The sequence below is a fragment of the Carassius gibelio genome, chromosome B4, assembly GCF_023724105.1.
Source record: "Carassius gibelio isolate Cgi1373 ecotype wild population from Czech Republic chromosome B4, carGib1.2-hapl.c, whole genome shotgun sequence".
NCBI classification, from domain to species: Eukaryota; Metazoa; Chordata; class Actinopteri; order Cypriniformes; family Cyprinidae; genus Carassius; species Carassius gibelio.
This window is the reverse complement of record NC_068399.1, coordinates 18676880-18704633: the sequence shown is the minus strand read 5'-3', so window position 1 is coordinate 18704633 and position 27754 is coordinate 18676880. Positions and strand designations below refer to the sequence as shown.

Here is a 27754-nt window from a genome sequence, read left to right as displayed (position 1 = left end):
TGCCTGCGTCAGCAGTTTCTGAAACATCTCTGTTGATGCCTGCTGTGTGTGCAACATCCTAATCACTATTCCCAAGTGAACCACGCATCCAGATCAAATTGTCTGTTCCGATAATGAAAAAATTCCTCTGACATTAAGCCTTTGCAAAAGTCACAGCCTCAGGTGTATGCATGAAAAATCAGTCAAGCATCTCTGTGAGAAACAAGGCAGTTCTAATCCACAACAAATCAGTTCATCTTCAGCCCCACGATGGGACATGAACAATGAAGCAGTGACATAAAGGCCAGGCTGTCACCATGCCCTGACTCAGGTCAAGCATGACAATGTTATATCACCACTCAAGATCAAATTGATCCCTCAATAGAATCCCAAACCACTGGGTAGCTGTGCAAAGTCTGCCTCACCTGCACACTGTCCTGCCAAAGCAATCAGAAAGGCCAGTGGAAAGCAATTACAGCATTTTACTTCCACTGCATGGGTGCTGACCTCTCTTTTCATTACTCGGTTGATTTAAATGAGGCGAAAATCAGGCCTATTCTTCCTTGTAATGATATGATTATTCGTGTTTCTTTTTTTTTCTTCCTTGTAGAGCATAAGCAACACCACTAACTTCCATCATTATCCTTTCTTTTACTTTAGTAACTACACTGCTCTCATCGGCGTGTGGATTTACGGCTTTTTCGTCATGGTCCTCCTGGCTTTGGACTTCCTGTACTATTCGGCTATGAACTACGAGTTGTGCCGGGTCTACCTGGAGAAATGGGGGCTTGGAGGTCGGTGGCTCAAAAAGGCCAGGATTCAATGGCACAGCGCGGCTCAGGAGGGCGAACACAACATGGGATCAGGCCTGAGTCAGCAACATGCGCAGCACAGTTTGAGAGGAGAAGCACAGAGCCCTACGCTCTTGACCTTCCAGACCTCAACAGCCTGGTGAGTCAACCAACCGGGATAAAGGAGAACTCCCGGATAACGAAACACCCTTATGTTATGTGCAGAGAGTCAGTGTAGCAGAACACTAACTGACTTCTGATCTTGACTATCAGTGGGCTGTATGGAAGCAGGTTTCTGCCACTGAATGAAAAATAAAAAAGGGAATTGCGACTTTTTATCTGACAGTTGTGTAAACTTGCAATTGTAAGTTCTAAAGTGAGAATGGTGTGATATAAAGTCGCAATTGTGTGTTATAAAATCAGAATTGCGAGATATAAACTTTGAGAAATAAAGCTTGTAGGGGTCGGAAACCTACGACACGCGTGCCAGCAGTGGCACGCAGAGGGATAATTGCTGGCATGCTATAAAATACTATTAAAGTGTGAGAATTAACTTACGCAAGTCTTCGGATCCAAGTGCGAATGCTGCACGTACTAGGCCTCAGCGATCTAGCAGCGCTTGTCAATGTCAAAATGACTGAGATGACCAATCGAATCAAAGTAGGCGGGTTTATTGTTCACAGAAGCAGAACACGGAGCGTCAGTTTAACGTTAAAGAGACCGAGGTAAGGTGAAGAAAATGATCGACAGCTAGCTATATCCAGTGACAAACTACTTGATTATAATTTTTTTTTAATAGGGCCATTTTGAGAGAGAGTGAGCGAATTGTCTGCGTCTCAGTTTAGTTTCCTTAAAAACAGCGATTTTACCCCCCTCGTTGCTGAGAAATATAATGTAGCAATTCCGTATTGATTAATAAAAGTCACGTGGCAGCGCTGACAACAAGATTATGAGTTTCTGATTGTTACTTTTTGCACAGCATGATCTCAGATCTCTGTGTGCCAGTGGTGGTTGTGTGTGTGTGTGTGTGTGTGTGTGTGTACGCGTGTGGCTGCATGCATCAATTTTAAGCAGTGCATTAAAATAGAACAGTGATTAAACTAAACGGTTAATGCATTAGCATTGGCCTTGTCACTCACACACATACAGTGGTGTTCTGGATGGTCACATTGTTTATTTGTTTTTCAATAAACTAAAAAAAGAAAAAAAAAACTATTAATGAATAAATCCTCAGAAACTATTTGCATGAAAATCTATTAGGCCTATTCTTTTTTTTATCGTATCATTTAAAAATATGTATGTACTGTATAAATACAGATTGCATTGGGAAGGGAGGGTAGGCACAGTCGTGGCCTAATGGTTAAAGAGTCGGTCTCCCAATCCAAAGGTTGTGGGTTCGAGTCTCGGCCCAATCGAAAGGTTGTGGGTTCGAGTCTCGGGCCGGCAGGAATTGTGGGTGGGGGGAGTGCATGTACAGTACTCTCCACCTTCAATAACATGACTTAGGTGCCCTTGAGCAAGGCATCGAACCCCCAACTGCTCCCTGGGCGCCGCAGCATAAATGGCTGCCCACTGCTCCGGGTGTGTGTTCACAGTGTGTGTGTGTGTTCCCTGCTCTGTGTGTGTGCACTTCGGATGGGTTAAATGCAAAGCATAAATTCTGAGTATGGGTCACCATACTTGGCTGAATGTCACTTCACCTTCACAATTCTTTAATCATATAAACATGCATCTAAATCAATCCGTAATCCTAACATTCTAATAGATAATGTTACTCAGTACTTAACTTAACAAGGACATTTTATATATTATATATAAAAGGGGAAACTTCTACCCACTGCAGGTGTTGGCCACATGAGCCTCTAGTGGTTAATCTGGCTCAGTATGAGCTAGCATTTGCTCTGCCATCTGTTGCTCACTGTTCCCTGACAAAGACCTTGTCACAGCGATCCTTGGTCACCCCTATCAAAACAAAGCCTTTGCATCTTTGCCCATGCAATATTGTAATATATATATATATATATATATATATATATATATATATATATATATATATATATATATATCATACTGTATGACGCAGCATTCTTAAATCAAAAACTACAAAATGCTTACCAAAAGACAAATTAATTGCTTTTGACAGAAGGCATTAAAGGGGTTTGTCTGTATGATATGCAATATACATATTTCCTGTCACATTATGATAGTACTATCAAAATCAAGATATCAGAAAATGTAAAATAATTCAGTCAGTGCTGTTAATTATGATTTAAAGGTATAGTTCACCCAAAAATGACAATTCTGTCAATAAACCTTTGTTCATCTTCAGAACACAATTTAATATATTTTAGGTTTCTGACCCTGCATAGACATCAATGCAACTGACATGTTCAAGGCCCAGAAATGTAGCAAGTACATTATTAAAATAGTCCATGTGACAACAGTGGTTCAACAGTAAATTTATGAAGCTACAAAAATATGTTTTGTGCACAAAGAAAACAAAAATAACAACTTTATTCAATAAGTTCTTCTCTTCCATGTCAGTCTTTGATGCTTATTCACAAGAATATTAACCACGTGTGGTGCTGCTGACAAAAAACACCATTGATATTGGCTCTTGCACAATCTGACAGACAAGAAACGTAAAAGCTGGAAAAAATTACAGTGTACGTCCAAATCTAGAGTTATTTTTAAAGCTAGTTTTTTGGCCAGTCATTTTGAAATGCAAACTGAATTCTGAAACGAGCCAATGAGCTTTCCATTCTCTCATTCTCGCCCCTCCCCTTCCACACCTGTCCTGTCAACTGAGAGCGGAACGTCTGGAGGCAGGCGAGTGGAATCTAGCGTGTAATATGATGATGATGCGTCTCGCACTTTGAAGATGCTGGAGAAATGGAGCTCTTGCAGCTCAGAGATAAGACAGATGGATGCACGAGCGCAATAAGTTAGTCTGGCTCTTTGACTCCAAAAGAATTTTGAAGGATAAGGTTAATTGAATACTGGCATACTTGAGATGTAATTCACATCAAAGCATTAGAAACGCAGCTTCTCCCATGTCTGCGTTCACGATGGTTGTGCTAAAATATGCTTTAATCAACACCCTGAGCTTGTACTACAAATGACAGGACAATGATCAGTTTAAAAGCAGATAGCAATCGCAACAGTGCTAAAATTAAGGCCCAAAAACGTTATTTAATATGCAAGTGAAATAACACAATTTTCTTTGCCCCCTTCCGCCTGGTCGATCTTCATGTGTGTGTTGTGCAGGTGCTGCTAATTAAAGTCCTGCACCTGCATGCTGTTGGCAGGAGATAATTTAGAAGTGAAAGCCTCCCTCTGCCCTCCTTTATACGGTCTACTGTGTCAAAATTCTCTTCCAGCTTGTCAACTCTTTTTGAATGATTATTTTCAAAAAGGAGTTTCAAAAAGGTCCAAATGTCATTACTTTGAATTTGCAGGCATAAAGAAGGATTTTCTTAAAACCCCAATTTGTGTAATACTGAATTTAGGAGTCAGCATGCATTTTTCCAAATGTAAGATGCAGCAGAAAATTAGCCCATTGTTTCACAAATGGTAAACCAGTGGTTCTCAACCTTTTTTACTCAAGATAATATTTAAAGCTCCCCCAAGATATTTCTTGTACTTACAATGAAATAAAAAATGCTTCTATTTTGAAACTGAAAAAAAAATGAAACTGTGGGTGCAAATATATTAGAATAACACTCCCCTGCATCATATTTACTGAATGAAATACAATACTTGTTTCATTTTGGGGTGCTGGTTTAAACCAAAAAAAAAGCCAGTTTTTCTGTAGCATTGCACACTTTCTCACCAAATATATGCATTTTGTAGCATTTTTGCTTTTGCCACCATTTGTAAGGTTATGAAGTCTTGTATTATTCTTCAGCCAACTGAAAAACTGCCACAAAGACAAGATTCCCATCTTATTTCTTCATATCTCTGCTGATTTTCACATTCTGAAGATGATATTTTATCGTCCTGATTTTCCAGTTTGTAAGTTAAATTATACATTTAGTCAAACTGTCATATGTTTTTGTCATTTTAACCAAAACTTTTGACATTTGTCAACACTGAATTTTAGTGTATGACCAAAGACAGAAATTCCCTAACATTGCACTGGGGTTCACAGGCATTAATAACAGTCTACAGGAATCTCATACAAGTGGTCATCAACTTGGAGTGGGTAAATTTTGATAATAGTGTAATTTCCAAGTGTAATTTGAGGGGTAAGATTAATTCTTATAGTAACAGACAACAGTAACCGAAAATCCTGCTGGCTGTGCCAAATGAAAAACACTTGTTCTACATGAGCTGATCAGAGTGATGTTTAGAGTTTTACAGTCAACAGTACATCTACCTGCAGGCTGTGGGCAGCAAACCAAATAGCATCACTGAATAAAATGCAACTTTTCATAGAACCGCATAAGAGAGAATCCATCTGAAAATAATTAAACAATTTCCCGACCGGTGGTGAGTGGAGATAGCAGTTTCCCGTAGCTTTCGTGATTGCATTGCTGGTCTCTTTTGGAGTTTTCTCATCATGGTTCCTGATGACATTGGTATCACATCGATAGATCCAGGTTTTTTATATAAATAAAGAAATTAAGAAAAAATGGGAATGTTTTGAATACCCTTAAGGCTATAATGAAATTACGGTTATGGCAAATGTCTCATTACGTCTTCAAGAGGCATTTGTGATGAATAATGAGGCGGTAAGCTACGTTAGGAGCTAGAGCCTGGAATTCTACTTTAAACAAGCCTTTAAGCCAATTAAAATGCGTAAAAGGCTGAGAATTTAACACACTATGCAAAGCCGACACTTAATTTTCATTATGTAATGGAGTGTAGTAGCAAGCATTGTTTAAAATTACCAGCCAGTTTGCCTTTGACATTGAGAGCCACAGTCTTCTGAAATTCAAACATATTAATTTAGCTATTTCTCTCCGAAAAGACTCCAGTCACAGAAAACTGATATTTTCATTTGAATGCAACCAACTCGGAGCATTTCCTATCAGAACGCCTCTGCCTCATTTCCCAAAACAATCATCTCTCAGGGGTTGTGGAGTGGAGGCAGGCCCAGTGGGGGCAGTTGAGTGAGTGAAGTGAGTGAAGTGACATTCAGCCAAGTATGGTGACCCATACTCAGAATTTGTGCTCTGCATTTAACCCATCCGAAATGCACACACACAGAGCAGTGAACACACACACACACACACTGTGAGCACACACCCGGAGCAGTGGGCAGCCATTTATGCTGCGGCGCCCGGGGAGCAGTTGGGGGTTCGATGCCTTGCTCAAGGGCACCTAAGTCGTGGTATTGAAGGTGGAGATTGATACTTCTATTGCACACAGAGGGCTTGTGTAAATATCTTAGCATGAAGTGACTCACCATTGTCTTGGCTCTTGTACTGTACACACAGGGTTTGGTTTGGATTAAGACCCTGGGTTTGCTTTAGAAGAACTGTCTTTCACACATAATCAGCTGCTTCTGGCTGCCTTTCAAATTTAATTTAAATCCTATTTTTTACTATTACTATCACAATAATGATGGATCACTGGCCAGTGTGAGACAGTTCTGAGGCTAATGAATATTTTAAATTTTTTGATTTAGTTGATATCCATTTTTATGCAATGCAACTTATTCTTCTCCTGATATTATCAGAACGAAATTTTGAAAATGACTTGGAAAAAACGCCAATCCATAATGGAGCTACAAGCAGCATTATGTAATTTTTTATTTGATGTGCTCTGTGTGACCTAGTTTCTGTCTCCCGTTTGATTATGTCATTTAGTTCAGGTGTGTCTCGTTTACGAATGTACTTAAGTCCCTGTCTGTTCAGTTAGTGTTTGTCCGGTCTACTATGTCCCTATGTGTGCTCCAGTCTGATTTGTCCTGGATTTACCCTTGTGTGGATTTATTAAAGACTATTTGCATTCATCTTCATCTTCTTTGTGTATTTATCTCCTTAGCTGTGACATTAATAAATATGAATAGGGTGATTACAGTAATTTAAACCAAAAATAACTGCAGTGACACAACACAATGCAGTGCAACATTTTAAAATACAGGTGTAACACGTTAAAAAGTACACTATACAGTATTACAGATTTAATTAGAATGCTTATAATAATAATAATAATATATCTAGCTTGTTATAAGCATGTTTTCTTTTTGCAAATTAATATTTTTTTTAGGATATGTATTTATATATGGCTATATTATTTATATATAAACATTTAATATTTACATTTATATATTACATTTAAAGCAACAGCCACCTATCTTCAACCGGCATTTAATGAAAAGCAGAGCATGAACACTGAGCCCTTCTAATATCAATACTATTCTCACAGTTTTTTCTTTTGGTGGAACGGGTGTGAAGACTAAATCCGGAGTGCTCCATTTTGAGTATTTTCCAGGACGCCTGTGGAGTTAGGGAAGACCTGTGTGTGACATTTCAACTGCATGAACAGTGGTGTGTTCCTCAGAGGCGTGTTCTCCAAGACCAGCAAACCTGTCTGCGCTCCTGGCCTACATTGCTTAAAAGCGTTCTGTAATGCATTATAAATGAGCACGGCGCTCTGTGCAGACAGCCCCCTTCTCTAAAGTAGGCCAAAGCTCTGGACATTCCCGAAACTTTCGCTAAGACTAAATTCTTAAAAATCTGACCACGTCCAGAGGATTGCAAGGATCGGCCAGTGAAATGGAGTCGAGGCATTCATCATTACAAACAGGATTAGCTTGTAGGAACGGCTTGATTAAATGTTCTGTCTTTATCTGACATTTCCATTTATGAGACTCACAAGTCTCACTCAAGTGGCAGTGGGATCTAAATGTTTATGCTCTTTCTAAGTAACTCAAGTCAAGTGTACCAGCAGTCAAGTGTGCGCTCATAATGTTATTATTAATTACAAACCCACAAGACTTTCTTCCTTTCAGGAGTCCTTAAACAAAGGCAGTTTTTGAATACATGGCCAATATTTTTTTCAACACAATTATGGGAAATGGAAAAAAGCAACATAAATGTACAAATGCATCCTCATTGGTTGATTTCTTGCTTATTTGTATTCGGAATCCACAATGTGTCTACATTGTTTAACAGCCAAATTTTTTGTTGTCCTCAACTACTCTATTCAGGTTAACAAATTTGAAGACTTTCGAGTTTGAACGTTTCTGACTTCCTTACAAAGATTGAAATGATTTGTCAATCATTTAAAATCTTTAGAGAAAAATAGGTCCTTTTCTTCTTCTTTTTTTTTTTTGCATAAAGCAAAAATCAAGGTTACAGTGATGCGCTTACAATGTAGGTGTTTTATAAAAGCACTTACATAAATTATTCCTTTAAATTGTTAGAATTATTTGAGCTATAAAGCTGTTCTCCTCATTTAAGGTTAATTTTAGAGTTGTACTGGTTATGTCGCCATGGCAGCATTAAATGACTTTACACAGAAAAGGTTTGAAAAATATTTTTTTCACACTGAAATCATGTTAACATCTCGTTTATGTCTTGTGGTTATACTTCTGACACGGTGAGTATTCTAGCATTTACAGATAAGCACTTGGTTTTGGTCACACTTTATCCAAGATTTTAGTTGTTCATGTTTGTGGTAATCAACATTATGCAAGTGCTGTCACTTTAAGACGAACTTGTATTGTACCTGCTTATACTGAACTTCTATTGAACCTACACAAGTGTGTCACATCAGCTCCTATTTCTAGAGAAAAGTTTACAGAGTTGAGTTGAGGTTCTCAAAATACGTTGTTCTGATTTTGTTTATGAACGTTTTGGGTAGGATCTGTGTTGTGTAACTTCTGTATTAGGTCTTATTAGCAATCCAAAGTCTCTCTGTACAGTGATGTAGATCAGCTTGTAAACAGATTGAGATTGTTTGTGAATGCAAGGCTCAATCGTGCTCCGGCTTGCCCATAGCTACGGAGCTGTTGTCTGATTATAGCAAAGCATCCACAAGGGCCTAATCAACACATCTGTTCCACTGGGAGATCCTGTTTCCCATTTAAGATCATCATACATCACTGACAGAGAATACATGCTTGTATTCTAAAATGTATTTAGTATGCTTAATAAAACTTCTGATGCCTCCATGAGCCACAAAAATATGGGTGTCAACAGACAGATCTGTATAATAAGATTATTTAAATTTTGATCTTGATCTCTCTCTCCGTTTCCCTAGATATCCAATCAAGGATTTACTTAGTATGACAAAGGAGGAACTGCCAGGAAATGGAGATTTAAATTCAGAGACTCTTTTCCTGGTCACATCTACATTAAGGACATGGACTGTGCTGGCTACCTCCTGCAGCTCTGCTGGATGACATTTTCTCCACATGAGACTGACAGCTGCAAATGAGTTTCTCTGCCCAATCAGAGGAGGCTTGTTCAGCTGGATCTACTATTGGACAGCTGTTGAAGGACTTTAATGAGACTGTTGTCTTGGATGCCTAATACCTTGCCTTGTCATTTCAGAAGTTAGGACTTAGACACAGGGAATAGGACTTTGAGGAAAAGACAGAGAAGGGGTCGTTGTGTCCATAAATCTTTACAGTATACAGTTCTGTGAATTTTTTTTTGCCCCCTTCCTGTTTTTTGTATTTTTTGCATATGTCACACTTGAATGATTCAGATCATCAAACTAATTTAAATATTACACAAAGATAACTTGAGTAAATACAAAATGCAGTTTTGAAATAATTATTTAATTAAGTCTGCACTCATCTGTTCTTGAATTCCTTTCGATCGCTGCCTGATGTGTTGCTATTTAACCATGCTTCAATTTGTCAGGTTCTGTTTAAGTGATTTCTTGATTAGGCAGGTTTGTCAGTAATCAGGTCTGGGTGCTAATGAAATTTTACTTTTTAAAATAATGTGATTAAATGACAGTTCTTTCATGATTTAAAAAGGGGGCAATTAATATTTCACGTAGTGCCAGGTAGGTTTAGACAGCTTTTTTCCCTTAATAAATGAAATTAACATTTAAAAACTGCATTTTGTATTAACTTGCATTATCTTTGTGTAATATTAAAATGTATTTAATGATCTGAATATTTTAAGTGAGAGTGCCCTTTTCACGGCACTGTATGTCATGTTTACACTGCTCTGAAGCCATTGCTTGGCTTTTCTCGAAGTAGCAAAAAAGACTATTTTGATTTCAGTTTGTCCCAATAGAATCAAACACATCAGTTTAAACTGCAGTTAATATAAAATTTCTTCTTTCATACAGTATTTCAAGGTGAGGTCACAGTTACTGTTGTTCTGCAAATTTTGGCGGGTGAAATCCAGACATTTTAGGGTGAAATATCATGAGGGAGAAAAGTTTTCCAATGGAGATTTGGTTTGGATGCATATACTGTAAATATAAACTATTATAGACAATGGACCTTTGTTGTCCACAAAATTTTGCCGAAAATTTGCAAATAGATCCAAACCTTCAGACTGCTTCGGATTAAACGTAATTTGGAATTTTCTAATTCTGTTTTCCAAAAAGTGACATCACCAGTTTCAAATATTTTGTAAGATTTCAGGTATAATAAAAAAGAATGTTCTTTTATTGACCGTAAGAACCTGAAACTTAACTTCATGGAGTGTAAAGCTGGATAGTCAGATGCCTCTGGGTCACTTCATTGTAGAAATACAGCAGCATCATTTTTTATCCCTATTGAACTTGTGCACTGAGTCGAAACCAACTAGACATAGGTAAAAGTAGCCACTATTAGGCTGTGAGTATTCACCTGCAATAACACACAGCATTGTGCTGAGTTGTGTTGTGTATAGATGAGAACTTGTTGTGATCTTGTTTATCTATTTAAGGTGAAACTAATAGTTTTCCCCTCGTGGAGGGAAGAGAGATGTTTTATGTTTTGGATTAATAAGTTATGATGTTTATAAATTGCCTTACGGTAAATCTGTAGTACATGCCTAGCACCTTGTTCTGTGATAGTGGTTGGTACCTCAGTTGAAGTGTGATATGGCCATCCACCTGTTAAATTTCTCTGTTTTTATTATGGGGTTCGTGGGTGGGATGGGGGGCAGCAGAGTTGTAATTGCACTTGTTAACTTTTTACTGTTACAATCTGGGAGAAATAAAGATTTATCTTTTGCAGTGTTTTTGGGCGTCTGTCAGATCTCTAGCTATCTCGTCCTGATAAAAAGAAATAATAATAATTAAGCAAAGACACATTGATCAAAAGTGTAAGTAATATAACAAAACATTTATATTTCAAATAAGTGCTGTTCTTTTGAACTGTGTATTCATAAAAGAATCCTGAAAAAATATATTATGTTTTGCACAAATATAAAAAAATATAATATAAAAAATATAAATATAAATATATATTAAAAAAATACTTTAAATTGCCATAAAATATAATAATATGAGTGTTTTCTGCATTTTTATTCAAATAAATGCATCCTTGGTGAGCATAAGAGACTACTAAAAAAAAATATTACCTACCTTTAAAATGGTAATAGCACTTTTTTTGGGGTTTTTGGTTTTTTTGGTAATTTTGGTACAATAAGGTTCAGTTAGTTAATGCATTATGAATCATGAACTAACCATTAACATGAAAAAACATTTACGAATCTATAGGTTAAAATTAATTTTGCGTACCCTAATACATTTTTTACATTTTAAGTTGTATGACATTTATGTATTATCAATGGGCATAAATTTATACAATTTAAACAATAGCACATTTATAAATTAGCAATAAACTAGAATAACAAATGCTTAATGCATCAACTAATGTTACAAATTTAACCCAATACTGTAAAGTGTTTAGTAAAGTCTCATCCATTGTGTCTCTTAGAACCGTTTTTTGCTACTGTGTCTTTAAGGCAGATATGTAAATATCCTGTCATATGTTTTTATAGTACAACAAGTGCAAAAATATCTCAAAGGAGAATTCAAAAACTCCTTTAAACTTCTTTCACACGCCAGTCTGTCAAAGACGAGTGTGACCCAGCACTCTCCAAAGTTTCCCATCTCACCTTAGAACAGAGGTGCTGTTGATTACTTCTCCAGAGGAACGCCAGAAGCACCTGCCTCTGCCGGACTGGTGGAGGGGCTCCTCCTGCTCTAATTGGTTCCAGGGCTGGAAGTTTGTCTCTGAGGGAATAACACAGCTCAAATAAGTTTGTGCGACCAGCTATTTCTGAACTTACCGTCTGAACATAGAACCCTAGGCCACTAAAGTGGCACAGCCGCCGACTGACGTTTTTGGTAGACTGGCCCTGTCTGAGTGTTTGAAAGTGAAAGTTTCATCATTAAAGCCGGAGTGGTGTGAAATGTGGAGAAACACATGTGTGAAACTCAAAAAAAAGAAAGAAAGAAGAAGACAGATCTGAAGATTCATAATTGAAAAAAGAAAAAACAGAGGAAGTAAGTGAGACGGAGAAAGAGCAACAGACAATAATCTGATAATCACCTTCATTTGTCACTAGTTGTAGAAGCCTCGGATCCGACCTCAACAACAAATCACAGAAACTGCATTAATCTATTATAGGGGTCTATTTATAGTCGTGCCGCCGTCTTGTGTCTGAGGGGAGACTGGAAGCCATTCTTTGGAGGGTGTGAAGTTAGCATTAAACGGATTAGCTCATTAAGCAGAGGCAGGGCTCTTTATGTATGCATTAAAACTTTATCATGCTCTCAGAAGAGCTATTAAATATCACAGAGCCCACTAGACACACGCTGAAGTTACATTCACCTCATATAGGCAATGACCCTCACGGGACTATGTTTGACCGCATGTGAATCCTTTCCTAAACTAATGACTTCCTAAAACCAAAATGCACTGTCTGCCCCAGTTTGAGTGTCATTAAAGTATCTTTCAGTGGTTTCCCTTAACAGCATGTCTCTTTATCTTTTCTGATACACATTTCCACAAATGGTTTTTCCTTTTTTTCACAGAGGATATTTGCTGTACCATTGCACACCTGTTCAAATGTATTTAGGATGCTCTCTGAACACATGCAACTAGGGCAACAATATACACTGCTGTTCAAACGTTTGGGATCAGTAAGATTTTTAATATGTTTTTACTGATGTTTCCTGTGCTCATCAATTTATTTGAACAAAAATATTGAAAAAAACTGTTAATTTGTGAAATATTATTACAATTTAAAATAACAGTCTCTATTTTAATGTACTTTAAAATATAATTTATTCCTGTGATGCAAAGCTGAATTTTTCAGCATCATTACTCTAGTCTTCAGTGTCACATGATCCTTCAGAAATCATTCTAATATGCTATAATATGATTTATTATCAATGTTGGAAACAGTTGTGCTTTTTCATGTTTTCTGGAACCAGTGATACATATTTCAGGATTATTTGATGAAGATACCAAATGTAAGAATTTTGTATATAATACATACATACATACATATATATATATATATATATATATATATATATATATATATATATATATATATATATATATATATATATATATATAAAGAATTTATTAAAAATGGAAATCTTGTGTTACAATATACACTACTTTTTTTAAGTAATAAATACTTTTGTTCAGAAAGGATGTGTTAAGCGGATAAAAAGTGCTAGTAAAGACTCATATTGTAGAACAGACTTAAATTTTAAATAAATGCTGTTCTTTTTCATTTTTTATTCATTAAAATAATCCAGAAAAGAGTATCAGTTTCCAAAGATAAATACATAAATGAATTAGTATATTATAGTATATAGTATTTATAGTATATTAAATCAGAAAAACAATATTTGAAATTAAAATAATATCTCACAAAATTACATTTTTCTTTCTATATTTTGATCAAATAAATACAGCCTGGATGAGCACAAGAGACTCCATTAAAAAACATAAAAAATCTTACTGATCCCAAACTTTTGAACTGAAGTATTTTAAAGCAACCTGATTTGGGCTGTAAAAATACATTGATCTGATGCTAAAAATTACATTTTGCAAATTAATAATTTTTTTATATATTTCAAATAATTGATTTTAAGAAAGTTAATGCTGCTGTGTTCAAACTGCTTTATTTTAAAAGCAAATTAAGGAAACACTTTAGTATAGGGACCAATTCACATGCTTATTAGAATGCCTTTTATTAACACATTGTCTGTATATTCATACTTATAAAGCACATATTCTACATCCCTAATCTTACCCAATTCCTAAACTTAATACCTTACTATTAATGAGCAACAAATTAGGAGTTCATGGATAATAGCTAATGGTTTGTTAATAAGGAGAATTGGACCTTAAAATAAAGTATGACCTAAATTAACAGTTGCTTTCCTTCCCAAATTTTGAATTATTATTATGCATATTTTGGAATAATTGGAAAATATACATAGAAATGTTCTTTAACTAGCCTTCACTCATTCCTTTTGTGTTATACACCATTAATATGTGGCTTAAAACTGGTTTCTCCAAAATTATTTATTTATAAAGTCTTTCAAGACACTTGAATATACTGATTTCAAGAATTAAACTCAAACCGAATAATTGTCTGAACGAATATTTACACTCCTACATTTAATTTGTCCAGCAGTCAAGTGACTGATTGTGTCCCAAGCTAAAAAGATTCTGTTTCAAGGTGTGTTTGTGCCTCTCATCCATCAGATGTTCAGGTACTAACTACCACATGTTCTGTTTCCTGAGGCCCTCTTGAGCATGCCGAACGACTGCCAGGTCAGACAAATTCTGTTTTCTCCAATTAAAATCATTGTTATTCTGACTGCAGGAGCTGCGGTCTGCAGACCTCACTAGTAACTGCCACTATAAAGTTTACATATGCTTTGAATCAACAATAAGAATCTACATTTTTTCATGCAACTCAATTATATCTTCATTGAATATAAATAAATAATACACACACACATAAAGTACAGAAAGATTCAGACAGATTAAAAGCATGTATTTTAAAGTGGAGATTACTAGTTATGATAGTGCTTGAAGAACCAGATCTCTCTCACACACACCTTCACTTGTGTCATCACACATCTGTCTTCACTTCTTCAAACAAATCCCTGGAACACCAGATTCCAAAATCCGCTCTCTGAAACAAAGCAAAAACTCAAACAGGGAGCTGTTAGCTGTTCACACAGACTTATGGACTGAATGCTGCAGAGGTTTGGCAGATGAGGGAATCTGTCCTCGTCAGGGTCTCGGCCCTACGGAATTCAATCACCACTGGCTAATCTGGTTTATCTGGCTTGCATGGGCGCAAAGGCAATTTCCAGTTAATGGCATTAAGGGCTTACTTCAGCCAGGTAATTGATTGTTTGAGATGAGAGGGGAAATTAGATAACACAAATGGAGGGAGAGAGAACAGCGTCCTCGTGTTTGCCAAAGTTCTGTAAAGCTAAGTTAAGGACGAGAGTAAAACTACATTGGACAAACATTTAAATAGCCTTTTTGTCACTTAAAAATGCTGTATCCCTGTCTTTAATTGAACTCATTACACTGTAATAAAGAACTGTAGGCCTTTCAGAACTAATCAAACTCTTCTGCACTGTGATTAGTCGTACAATCAAAAGGATTTTAGCGCATCCTCATGCTCAACTGGAATTAAATCGCATCAAATAGTATCTCTTACAGTCTTGGGTTTAATTAAAGGAAGAGTGCAATAAATAAATAAATATGTACTCACCCTCAGGCCATCCCAGATGTAGATGAGTTTGTTTCTTCATAACAAGAGATTTGGAACGTTTTATCATTACATCACTTGCTTCACTTCAACGGATCCTCTGCAGTGAATGGGTGCCGCCAGAATGTGAGCCCAAGCAGCTGCTAAAAACATCACAATAAACTCCAGTACATCAGTTATCACCTTATAAAAAAGCTGCATGTTTGTAATCACAATTGACTTTAAGATTTGTATCCTCTATAGTGCTTTCCCCATGAAAAAGATAATAATAATCTTGTCTGAACCAGAAGAGAAATATGCACAGATCAAGAACATCCAACATCCAAAACAGTTCTAAACATGTCAGTGATAAAAGAGGACAAATTAGAAAATCGATTTTTCACGGCAAGAAACATTATTATGGATTTTGGCCAAAAGCAGTGATTTAAAGTTGAAATGTATTGAATTGTTTCCTACAAACATTCAGCTATTCACTTCACTAGACAGTATTTATGTACTGTATCTGTGTGGATTATTACTATGTTTTCATCAGCTGTGTTGGGACCTATCCATGGCAGAGGAACCAGTTATGTAATGTAATGCTAAATTTCTCCATCTGTTCCAATCAAGAAACTCATCTACATATTGGAGCCCCATTTATGGCCCTAACGTACAGCCTGAAAATACAGTTGATTGAAATAAAATCCTCTTTTGAAATAGACAATCACCAAAAAAGTATTTCAAAGTCATATGGATCGTTGTGCTTCTTGCATTAGTAAAGGACTCTGTCCCTCCTGCTGTAAGTGGAAGGTCAGTGCACAGCAGCTGGGCAGACGCCGGCCTCTCCTGTCCCAGCTGGAAACATTTACACAATAAATGGACCGAAGGACTCCAAATAACCACCCACAAGTGTCTGCCCTTTGCTGCTTTGTGTTCTAATATAGAATGTCTAATATAAAATCATATATATGTATTGATTTTATGTTTCTCTGAGTGGAGAAAAAAAGGCAGGAATCTTCCTTTATTGGAGTCCAGTAATGACAGCTGTAGTAAACCCAAAGGAAGAAGAAGAAAAAATGCAGGGTAATGGAGCTTTCAAGCTTGTCAAAGGATGCAAAGCACCATTTAAGTATTCATCAAAGCAGTCCGAGAAACTTGAACTTACATTCCAATTATTCAAAAGCCATATCATTAACAGAAATGTCTAGATTTTCAGTCAGTAATGTCCAGTTGGTAGAAAAAGTCAGATCTTTTCAAAGAATCAATTGATCTGCTTTGGAAAATCAGTCTAAATTATTAATTTACAAATCAAATCTGGATGATCCACTTTCAATCGAGCTCACTGGAGGGGAAAAAAAGTATACTAAAATTAATGACAAAGCTATAGCATATGAATTCAGAAGGCTTAAAATACATAAATCACCTTCTGAATACGGTCTCCAGACCTAAAGTATAAAACTTAAATTTAATGCATTTTATTTTTCTGGGATTCTCAGAATCACAGGGTTCACTGGGCACTGAAATGCTTTTGATAAATGCTTTTGTTTTGTTTTGGTCATCAGCTAGAAATAAGCATTCCTCATTAACAGCAAGAAATAGGCATTCCTTTTGTTATTGTTGTTTGTTCATTTTTCTGTACTTTGTCATGTCTACTGTCATTAGTCAGTTTATTGCATTAAAGACAAAACAACAACAAGACATAAGAACAATGCTAAATACAACCACCAATTTTTTTGTTCATTTGTCTATTTTGTTTTATTATATCTTCTCCTATGCTACTTTGCTGATGGACCACAGACATGGGATTGAACCCAAATTAGATTCAATAAGCTATAGTTTGAGCATAACTTCAGTTTCAAAATCATCTGCTGTTAAATCTAATCGATAACTATATCCAGAGTCAGAAAGATGATGATAAAAAAAAAAATTTAAATAATGTTTTCATACCATTAACTGTTATTGAGAGCTGCTGGTAATGCTGTAAACAATGGAGCAACAGTGAACACGTGGAACGCGTTTTAATTGTGTTGGTGCCACCTGGCGGATGATGCAAGTAAGTAGTGCAGAGGAGAGGATTTGTTGTATATGATGTTGTTTAAACTTACACTGGAAAACTAATAATATGACAATCCAAAGCTTTCCAATTTACCTTCGAGGCACAGTCATGGCTCGTCTTTTAGATAAAATTAACTAATCTAGACTTCTATGTCGTTACGTCGCATTTTACTTTGGTGTTAGGTAATTTAACCCTTATATAATAATACATAAATAAAGATTATAATAAAAAACGTTTATAGTTATTGTAATACGTAAAATTAAAACGTTTTACCATGTGTTTTTCAAGAAAATCCAACCGTTGTTATAAATCAACAGCGCATTTTTTTATTGGCCTCAGCCATAACACCAACACAAACTGTTCACCAAATGAACACATATTAAACAGTTTGTTATCCACATCATTTTCACCTCTCGCCTGACTTTGGTACATTTTCACTTACTGTTGATATAAAACATAATTTGACTCACATTACAGGTTCCAGTGTGTATGAGAACAAATGTGAAAACAAAAAGTAAATAAATAAATATATAAATATATTAAGTTAAATGATTATGATGCCATTAATGAAGCATTAGACATCCTGCTTTCAGATCTCTTTTCCACGTGAGTCTGGAAGTGCACTCTCAGATGATATGACTGTTGAAATCTTTTCCCGCAATCCAAGCACTGGAAGGGTTTCTCTCCCGTGTGAATCCGCAGGTGTCTCTTAAGGCTGAAAGAACTGAAGAAACTCTTGTTACACTGAGAACACGAATATGGCCGTATGCCTGTATGGTGCCTCGTGTGGACTTGCAAGTAGAAGGCTTGTGTGAAACTCTTTTTGCAGTCTGGGCATTGGAAAGGTTTATGTCCTGTGTGGTAGCACTGGTGCTTGAGCAACTTTCGGTTTATGCCGGGTCAAGCTGGCCTTGAACACAAATGGCTTGTCGCACAGAGTGCAATTAAAAGTTTTCTCTGTGTGGTGGCTGTCCAAGCGTGAACAAAGAGAGTTCTTTATATTAGAGTTCTTTCCACGTGGATTCTTTTTGGAGTGGGTCCTCTGGTGTTTGCCCAAAGCCCCTGGGTACAGAAAACCCTTCTCACAGACGATGCAATGGTATGGTTTCTCTTCCAAATGGATGCGCTGATGAGCCAAAAGAGCACCACGGTAAATGAAGCCCTTCCCACAGTTACAAATGAATGGTCTCTCTGGTTGATGGGTCAGCATGTGTCATTTGTATGAGGTTATGCAAATGAAGGTGGTCTCATATTCGGTACATTTTAAGGGTCGTTCGTCTGTGTGGATTCGTTTGCTACTTCCCGCAGGTGTTGCAGTGATGCACTGCTTCTTCAGGGTGGGTCTTGTGATGGTCTCTCATGGCACTGAGTGAACTGAAGGTCTCTACACAGTACAGACAGTCATAAGTTTGGGATTCTGGCTTTTTTGGTTAGTTTCGTTTTTCATTGTTCATTTGGTGATGTTAGGATGTGCTTCGCCACATGAGTCTATGGCGACGGAGGGCCTGGGAATGGGAGAAACTGCGGCCACATACAGAAACAGGACAGAGGAAAGGATGCTCACCGGTGTGGGTGCGCTGGTGGGCTTTTAATAAGCATGGGAAGCGGTAGCTTTTGCCACAAACATGGCAGCTGTTGGGCAAAGAGGGGTCGACTGCAATCTCACTTCTCATAAACTTAGCGGAGTTGACTTTCTTTATGTGACTTCTGAGGTTTTCCTCCTGAGGGTGGCTGAATGGACACTGCAAGCATGAGAAGGTGTGAGAGGATCCATCTGCAAAAATAAACAATCATCAGCAGTAGTCATTCATTCATTTTTTTATATGTACCTCCATGGCATCTGTACATCAGAACCTCAAAATAAATATAGAGGAGTGATTAGAAAGTGACTCACTTGTGTTATCTAAGGTGCAATCAGATATGTCAGACTCCACAGGGTGACCCCAAAACCATTTAATAATAGCCTCAATGAATAGATGTGCTTGGTAAGATAAACACAAGTTAAGGTTGTGAAATGTCAAGTGTTATGCGACTCCTCAAAAACTTTATATATATGATGTAACATTAGTCATGTAACTACTTTTCTTGAAGTCAAATCGCTCATTTATACTGTTCGGAATTTACCACGCGAGATTACATCACAGTCTCTGAATGTTATGGATTTGAGTAAACACAGAACAAAGCTCTGACGACATTACGAAATACGGTGTCAAAATAAAAGCTCGAGGCATCCGCTCCAATTAAACGAAAATAATAATAATAATAATAATAATAATAATAATAATAATAATAATAATAATAATAATAATAATAATAATAATAAAATAATGATGCTACAAGTGCTTCAGTGTTTTAAATAACAAACGAAGATGCTTTACTGCTATGATCATGACATTCAGATTATATGAATCAAAAACTGATTATGTAAAAACTCTTAAAACTGTCTGAAAGAAAGTTTTATATTGTAAAAAAAGAAATATTTGTAAATGTAGATGTATTTGTTGCAGTTATTACTGTAGATATATAATGTCATTCATATCAAATCGTAAAAAAATACTATTGTCTGAAATTGCTATTATTGTAAAATTAGTTTATTATGTTTAATAATAAAACTTATTGTCTTTCGAGATCTCCCTGTGGCTAGAAGGGAGCTAAAACCGGAAGCTACCAATACATTTAATTTTCTACTTATTAGATTGTGTTTAATTAACGTCTACACCTGTTTTTATACAGTCTATTGTCTACACCTACCCGAAACCTACCGCTTACAATAATGCAAAAAAAGTCGTTATTGTTATACAGTGTGACAAAAATTGCGCTGTATTAATGTGCGCATGCCCAGTATGTTTCCCTTGAATCCCTCTAGCCTGGGGGAAGTCTGCTTGATGCTGGAATGATGTTCACCTCTGCACCGCCTCCTAAGGGGTGTTTCCAGACATGACCAATCGGATCCACTTACAAACCCACGTAATAGAAAAGCTTCAGAAGAAGAGGCTGCTGCTGCAGTGGAGGCTGTGGACGTGTGTGGACTAACAAGTGCTCTATATTAGGCCTAATAAGTGCTTTATATAAAAAGTCACCATGACATTTGTAACTCTTAATAATGGAGCTAAAATGCCAATTTTTGGACTGGGAACATGGAGGGTGAGTATTCACTTTTTTTTTTTTCTTCCTTGTGCAGTAGTTTCATTCTGGATGGTTTCAATCATAGCATTTGTTTTTTCTGCCGTTTTTTATTGTAGTGTGCCAACTGAACACCGGAAATAGTTCTATTACATATGAATTATTTTCACGTTCTATGTTTCATTTTTGAGATTTTAGCATATTTGCAATGTAGCCTACATTACATTAGATTTAATAGAAACATTCTGAAACCTGCTCCAGTCTGCTCCAGGTGAGGTCACAGAGGCTGTAAAGGCAGCCATCCTGGCCGGCTACCGCCACATCGATGGGGCTCATGTGTATGAAAATGAGAATGAAGTCGGGGATGGAGTGAATGCCATGATTAACCAAGGAGTGGTGAAGAGAGGGGAACTATTCATAGTCAGCAAGGTAGAAGCACATCTAAAAATTAGTATCTGAGGCACATGACAGGAGTCAAGGTCTCACAAGGCCAATCATGTGCCTCACACAAAATCAAACCATGTCACAGATCATGCACAAGGCATTTGTATAACATGCATTATTGTGTGTTATAATCCACTGTTACGTCATGCTTTGATTACTGAAATATATGTCATGGTTTAACACTTAAAAATGTAGAAAAATGCTCAAGTACATTATTTAAAAGGAACTTTGGCCATTAACTACATCCTGCATTTTTACAGCTTTGGTGCACTTACCATGAAAAACACTTGGTAAGAGGAGCCTGTGAAAAGACCCTAAGTGACCTAAAACTGGACTATGTTGATCTCTATTTAATGCACTTTCCCATGGGCACTAAGGTAGTACTAATAAGTATATAAATAATAATAAAATAAGAATTGCTTGTTTTTTCTGTGCATAATTAATGCAGATTTAATTCGGCAGCCTGGAAAAGAGTTGTTCCCAGTCGATAAGGATGGCCACGTAATTCCAGACAACAGCAACTTTCTAGAAACATGGGAGGTAATACATTAGAGATTTGTGTAACTGACATTTGATAGCTGATAAAAGAACAATTGCTGTAATGTCTTCTCACAAAGGCAATGGAGGAGTTAGTGGATGCTGGGTTGGTCAAGGCCATTGGTGTCTCCAACTTCAACCGGGATCAGATTGAGAGAATCCTCAATAAACCAGGACTCAAGTACAAACCTGCCAACAATCAGGTATTGTGTTGTTGGCAGTAAATCTGAAGAATTTAAAACGGATTAAGACTTTGTGGTTTACCGGTGCCAAAATCTTTCCAATAATTGCTTTTCACCTCCAGATCGAGTGCCATCCATATCTGACTCAGGAGAAGCTGATTAACTATTGTCAGTCCAAAGGCATCACAGTCACTGCATACAGTCCTCTGGGTTCCCCAACCAGACCATGGTATGTACTCTCAGTCATTAGTTAATTAATAGTGAGATGGCTATACATTACTTCATGTAGATTTGACTTTCTTTAGGGCACAGGCAGGTGAGCCATCACTGTTGGAGGACCCAAAGATCAAGGCCATTGCAGATAAGCATGGTAAAACCACAGCACAGGTAGGTGTAAACTTGAGTTTTTATTAGTTATGAAATGCTGACTAAAGTCACGTATCCAACAGCTTTGAAGTACAATGTTTTAATGTAAATTGACCCTTGCTAATATTTGCATTATTACAAATGCCTTCATTATATGACATTATATGCTAAGCAAGGAGCATTCTTTCCAGGTTCTAATCCGCTTCCACATGCAGAGGAATGTTGTGGTCATTCCCAAATCTGTAAACCCTAAGAGAATCAAAGAGAATTTCGAGGTATTTCCATTTGAATTAAACCATGTTCTACATGTTACAGAAGTACACCGGATATAAAAGAATAACCCAATCAGATTTGGTAAATGGTCAACATATACTTTTGTCCCTACAGGTCTTTGATTTTGAACTGAGTAAGGACGAGATGAACACCATACTGAGTTTCAATAGAAACTGGAGAGCTTTTATGCTGGAATGGTGAGTCATCGTTATGCATATTGCAGTGAACTTTGTAACCATTTGTGTAGCATTAGGTCTCTAGAAGTGTTTACTTATTGCCTCTTTTTCCTTATTATTGCAGGGCTTCCAAGCATAAGGATTATCCATTGAATGCAGAATACTAAAGTGGTATTAATCCAGTTTCTAACTGCATCAGGGATAAATGAAGTATGTCAGTAATCTGCATGAAAGATATGAGCAAAACTACATTATCCACATTTATGCAAGTGTAATACTGTCATTTGAGGGTATGTGTGGTTAGTTTTAAGGAAATGTTCAAGTGAGCAGTTCAAGACACGAGAAACACATTTACAAACATATGCAGAGAGCTGTTGCAGAACTTTATTTTGATTTTTAAAAGCATACATCAATATATGTAAACAAGAGCTGCGCTTGTGAACTGGAAGTGCTTCTGTTGACTTTTAATGAAAATGAGTGTATTAATATTAAAAAAAAATTTATTCAAAGGACCAATACTTTCTCATGTTATCTGCCTAATTGTGCAAAGTGAGTGACATTGTTAAAAAAAAGTTACTAGTATCTCCTTAGACTTTCTTATGATTCATTTGTGTTGTTTTATCTTAATACATTTAATGCAAGTCTGTTTACATTTGTACTAAAGTAGTAACAGGTTAAAATTGTCAAAGCATTAACAAATATAACTTTATGAGCAAAGAAAGAAAATTCATTTGAAGTTTATTGGCTGCTATAATAAGGCTTGCATTAAATTTCCAAGCCTGCAAATCACATAAAACAGTGGCTCTGTAAGGAAGTTTCTCAGTAACTAGAGGATTCGTAAAAGCAAAATGAAGAGATTTTCACATGCCGCAATAATGTTTTGCTTAAACAGCATGTTCCAAGAGTTCTTCTTTTAATACTCAGCATTAAATGGGTAGTCTTTGTGCTTCAAACCCCTGCGTTGACAGAAAAACGCATTGTTAAATGATGAATAAGTTACACAAAAATATTTTTTCCCTTTTCATATATGTGACCCTGGACCACAAAACCAATATTAAGTCGCTGGGGTATATTTGTAGCAATAGCCAAAAATACATTGTATAGGACAAAATTATAGATTTTTCTTTTATATAAATAAATCATACATCTACCATAAATATAACTATTTCTAGTAAATAAGATGACTGCAAATTTCAAGACTTGTCTAGGACAAAGTAATGAAAATTGAAGGAATAAATTGAATGGAATACAATTATGGAGTCTGAATGTAAATGCCTTGTATTAACAAACCTTCAAAGAATGAAACAATCAAGAGATCACCGTTCTATTTTGATTCATTTAAAAAAAAAAAAAAAAAAAACTCTTGAAAACCTCTGCTCTCAACCACTAGAATATGTAAATAACTTTTTTTAGACTTGCTTGATGAGATGAAAATGTAGCAAGTTTTTGATTAAAACAACAATATCTGCCAATGAGTTTTGAAAAACTTACTTAACTATCTCAAATGGAAAACATGTTAATCTTTTTTTTTCTGTTACATTTCTCAGAAAACAAAACAATATATCTTTAATTTGCACCAAGTACTGGTAAACGCATCTTAATTAAGAATATTTAGATATTTGTATTGGAAAACAAAACAACAGTACTGAAAATATTAACTTTTTGCAGAGCATGCAACATTTAATGTCATAGCATTTAATTTCCATGACATTTCTAAAATTCCATGATGACCATAACCTGGGAACCATACTCACCATTGCATTGGACAAGCCCTGAAATTCTTGTTGAAGCCCAAAATGGTCTTCATGTCCTCCTGACTCAACTCAAAATCAAAGGCCTTTTGGTGTCAAAAAATATAAAAAAGTAAAATAATTAAAATCAATAATAATAATAATCTTATTGAAGATGTGATTTCTGAAGATGAACTTACTTGAAAGTTCTCTTGAATCCGCTTAGGTGTGATGGACTTGGGGATGACGATCACATTCCTCTGAATGTGGAAGCGGATGAGGACCTGTGCATGGATGTCAAAGAAATATTATTCTATAAGTCAAGAAAAAGCTTTGACATAAGTAGGACCGAGGTCTCCTCACCTGGGCAGTAGTCTTTTTGTGCTTCTCTGCAATGGCCTTGATTTTTGGGTCATCAAGCAGTGAGGGATCTTCAGGTTTAGCCCTAAGTTTGAGAGAAAGCTCAAAGGTTGTTCACAGAAAACATATATAAACTGTACCTTGAACCCTCATAGCAAATAAATGACACCGCTTCAGTATCTGGGAACGTCGGCCTACCAAGGTCTCTCTGGAGAACCCAGAGGACTGTATGCAGTGACTGTGATGCCTTTGGACCGACAATAGTTAATCAGCTTCTCCTGAGTCAGATAGGGGTGGCATTCGATCTGGAGAAGAAAAATAAAGTATAAAAAAAACAGGATTTTGATAATCAATAACTAATGTAATCAATCAGTGTACCACGATTTATCAGAAATCATTCTAATAAGCTGATTTGATGCTCATGAAACATTTCTTATTACTAACAAAATTAAAAACGGTTGTTCTGCTTACCTTTAAAAAAAAAATTATTGATACAAATGCTGTTTTTTTACTTAGATATTCGAGATTATTCACACATTTAACAAAACATTACTGCACTCCCTATAACAAAATCTCCCTTAAAACAAGCATTAGGCCTGCGGACTAAAAGTCAAGCAGTGTCCTAATGATATTTTAAGCCTATATCTAGACAAATAGCTGTGCCTGTTCTTGACAAGTAGCCGGAGATCAAAGGAGCATTGGATTACACAGTTGCTGCAGGTGAAATGCTGGTCATTAGACACATAGTGACCTTTCTCTGTCCGTCTGTAATTGTGTTTAAAGAGAAGAATACGGTACCGACCTGATTGTTGGCAGGTTTGTACTTGAGTCCTGGTTTATTCAGGATGGCTTCAATTTGTTCTCGATTAAAGTTGGAGATGCCAATGGCCTTGACCAGCCCAGCATCCACTAACTCCTCCATAGCCTAACAAACATCGCAATAATAACACTAAATTAAATACAGCTAAAACAATAACTGCAATTCGAATAAAAGTTGTTATGAATGCAGAAATATGTAAAACAGATGAGTCTGTTAAAAAGGAATGTTTATGTTTACTTTACAAATCAAATCCTTGTCCTCATACCTCCCAGGTGTCCAAGAAATTGGTGTCGTCACCAATAGTTAACCCTTCACTGTCCAGTGGGAACTGATCTTGCCCTGACTGAAAAGCAATGATGAAAGTATTTCTGAATATTGTTACAGTGAAAATGTAGCTTTTCATTGTGAAGATCAACAATAAATACTAGAAATAAATGACAGACAGGAAGGCGTTACATATGGACTTTCTCAAATCTTTTTAATATATCACCTTAAAGCCCATTGGCCAGTGAACCAGGTAAAGATCCAGGTAGTCCAGCTTCAGGTCACTTAAAGTCTTCTGGCAAGCTCCTTTCACTAAGGCCTTCTCGTGAAAGGTGCACCAGAGCTGTGAAACAAAATGACATGCAATGAATTTGTCTTTCCTTCATCTCAAAGCTACTAAATCAGCACATGACCTTCCATTACATTAAAACAAAAAAAACAATTCTTGAGATAAATGATGCAAGCTGGCATACCTTGCTGACCACAAAAAGTTCTTCTCTTTTAACCACACCATCTTTTATCATGGCCTGAATTCCCTCTCCGACCTCAGTTTCATTGTTGTAGACGGCGGCACCATCGAGGTGTCTGTACCCTGCAGAGATGGCTGCCTTCACAGCCTCTGCCACTTTACCTGGAGGAGACTGGGAAGACAGAATATAATCACCAAAAAGGAAAGGAAAAAAACTGAGTGGAAAGGAAAGGAAAATATAAATGATATGGGAAAGGAAAAAAAGGAAAAAAAAAATTCCCCAAATATGATTCTGCATATGGAGAATAGTAACAATGTTCTTTCCTCATTAGTCACTTTAGTATAAATTTACCTCTCAGTATCGCATCTTATCTATCAAACAAAGCACATACTGAATGTTATCAGTTAACAGCCACAAAAAAGAATGATAAGAGGTAAAACTGCTTACTCACTATGACCAAACTACTTTCTCTAGACACATGCATTCATATTTTGAGGATTGCTCCATATAGTTTATTTGGAATGATCAAAACGTACACGGACCAACTGTCTTGTCCATGTTCTCTCACTTGAATCCTCTTAAGTCTTGAGTCTCTTGACCTTCTGCAAGCAACCCTTTGTTCACGCAGTGATTGACGTGGCGCTAGGGGGCGGACACGTGATCGGCTCGGAATGCATTTTAAATGTGCACATTGAATTTTGCTACATTCATTGCTGGACACTGAATGAAAGTGCAATCGTAAGTGTCTTGACTGTGAGTGTTCATGCAATTAAGAAAAATACCATTTGAATGTTATACATATCTAATCATTTCTGTAATACATTTTAAGTTTACTTTTGCAACTTATAAAGCGTTAAAATTAGTATTCATTTTACATATTAAAAGTAGTGTGTGAAATGGCAAATGAAAATTATGTAATTTAATTTTCATTTTGCACCAAACGTTGCACAAATGTATTGGAAAATGTAAATGTAAATACAGAAATGCATTGCCATTTTAAAAAATTGCATTGTCGTTTTGCATATTACATTCCAAATTGAATATTGCTACCCATATGCTTCCATAGGTACGTTTCGCGGGTGCGCATCCGAGTACGGAAGACAGCGTTCTCATCATCCAAACGAACCGAACTCTGACATCAATCGAACCCGGGTGCGCACCAAAAATGCTAGGGTGAAATCACCCTCATCAGAGAAGTTAGACCATACCTTCCATGTGCCCAGTCCGACGATGGGCATGTCTGCCCCGTTATTGAGCTTCACAGACGTTGCCATGGTGAAAGAGAGATTAAGCACTAGCTGTGACCAGCTCCAAACTCAACCGTCTGTGAGGTGAAAGTGTTCACATTAAGCTCTGGGTCGATTTCTCTTGTCTGGAGTTTTGTGTCGACGGAGCGACGTAAGGTAACGTCACTGAATATTTACCAATAAAACCCTCCTGTCAGAATTTTTTCTTTCTTTTTCATTTGCTACATTTGTAGAAAATTGTGACGTATAATTATTTGCATTTTAAATAACACTGTAACACTGTAA

At 36.5% G+C, this 27754-nt stretch overlaps 3 protein-coding genes and 2 long non-coding RNA genes across 7 annotated transcripts in view; 3 read left to right on the top strand and 2 right to left on the bottom strand.

The window, feature by feature from the left end:
- The window catches only part of shisal1a (shisa like 1a), a 29974-nt gene extending 20121 nt beyond the window's left edge, over window positions 1-9853 (top strand). Inside the window, exons 4-5 of one of the 2 annotated variants that reach the window (XM_052554474.1) lie at window positions 640-930; window positions 8985-9853. In XM_052554474.1, coding sequence (XP_052410434.1) covers window positions 640-930; window position 8985 — 292 coding nt within the window. In that variant the 3' untranslated portion in view covers window positions 8986-9853. Of the gene's footprint in view, window positions 1-639; window positions 935-8984 lie in introns of those variants that run through there. The other variant, XM_052554473.1, reaches the window with a different exon arrangement.
- LOC127956510 (uncharacterized) lies at window positions 4832-6730 on the top strand. The gene is made up of 2 exons (XR_008153576.1): window positions 4832-5879; window positions 6121-6730. It is a non-coding gene; the product is annotated as an uncharacterized LOC127956510 (long non-coding RNA).
- A 7571-nt stretch (window positions 9854-17424) lies between the features above and the next one.
- Window positions 17425-19692, bottom strand: LOC127956508 (uncharacterized). Its single transcript, XR_008153575.1, has 2 exons — window positions 19372-19692; window positions 17425-19251 (listed from the first exon to the last, which is right to left on the bottom strand). It is a non-coding gene; the product is annotated as an uncharacterized LOC127956508 (long non-coding RNA).
- A 670-nt stretch (window positions 19693-20362) lies between these two features.
- akr1b1.1 (aldo-keto reductase family 1, member B1 (aldose reductase), tandem duplicate 1) lies at window positions 20363-23090 on the top strand. Its single transcript, XM_052554472.1, has 10 exons — window positions 20363-20621; window positions 20862-21029; window positions 21305-21421; window positions 21507-21584; window positions 21662-21784; window positions 21886-21992; window positions 22069-22150; window positions 22321-22404; window positions 22517-22599; window positions 22703-23090. Exons 1-10 carry the CDS (start codon window positions 20559-20561, stop codon window positions 22743-22745), a joined length of 948 nt encoding a protein of 315 aa, XP_052410432.1. The 5' UTR covers window positions 20363-20558; the 3' UTR covers window positions 22746-23090.
- On the bottom strand, window positions 22941-27607 carry LOC127956506 (aldo-keto reductase family 1 member B1-like). Of its 2 annotated transcripts, none has more exons than XM_052554470.1 (10): window positions 27431-27607; window positions 26226-26393; window positions 25979-26095; window positions 25754-25831; window positions 25471-25593; window positions 24867-24973; window positions 24672-24753; window positions 24509-24592; window positions 24333-24415; window positions 22941-23534 (listed from the first exon to the last, which is right to left on the bottom strand). In XM_052554470.1, exons 1-10 carry the CDS (start codon window positions 27494-27496, stop codon window positions 23492-23494), a joined length of 951 nt encoding a protein of 316 aa, XP_052410430.1. In that variant the 5' UTR covers window positions 27497-27607; the 3' UTR covers window positions 22941-23491. The 2 variants fall into 2 exon arrangements, with proteins under 2 accessions (XP_052410430.1, XP_052410431.1); XM_052554471.1 differs by lacking the exon at window positions 27431-27607 and adding an exon at window positions 26674-26843.
- Between the last annotated feature and the right edge of the window lie 147 nt (window positions 27608-27754).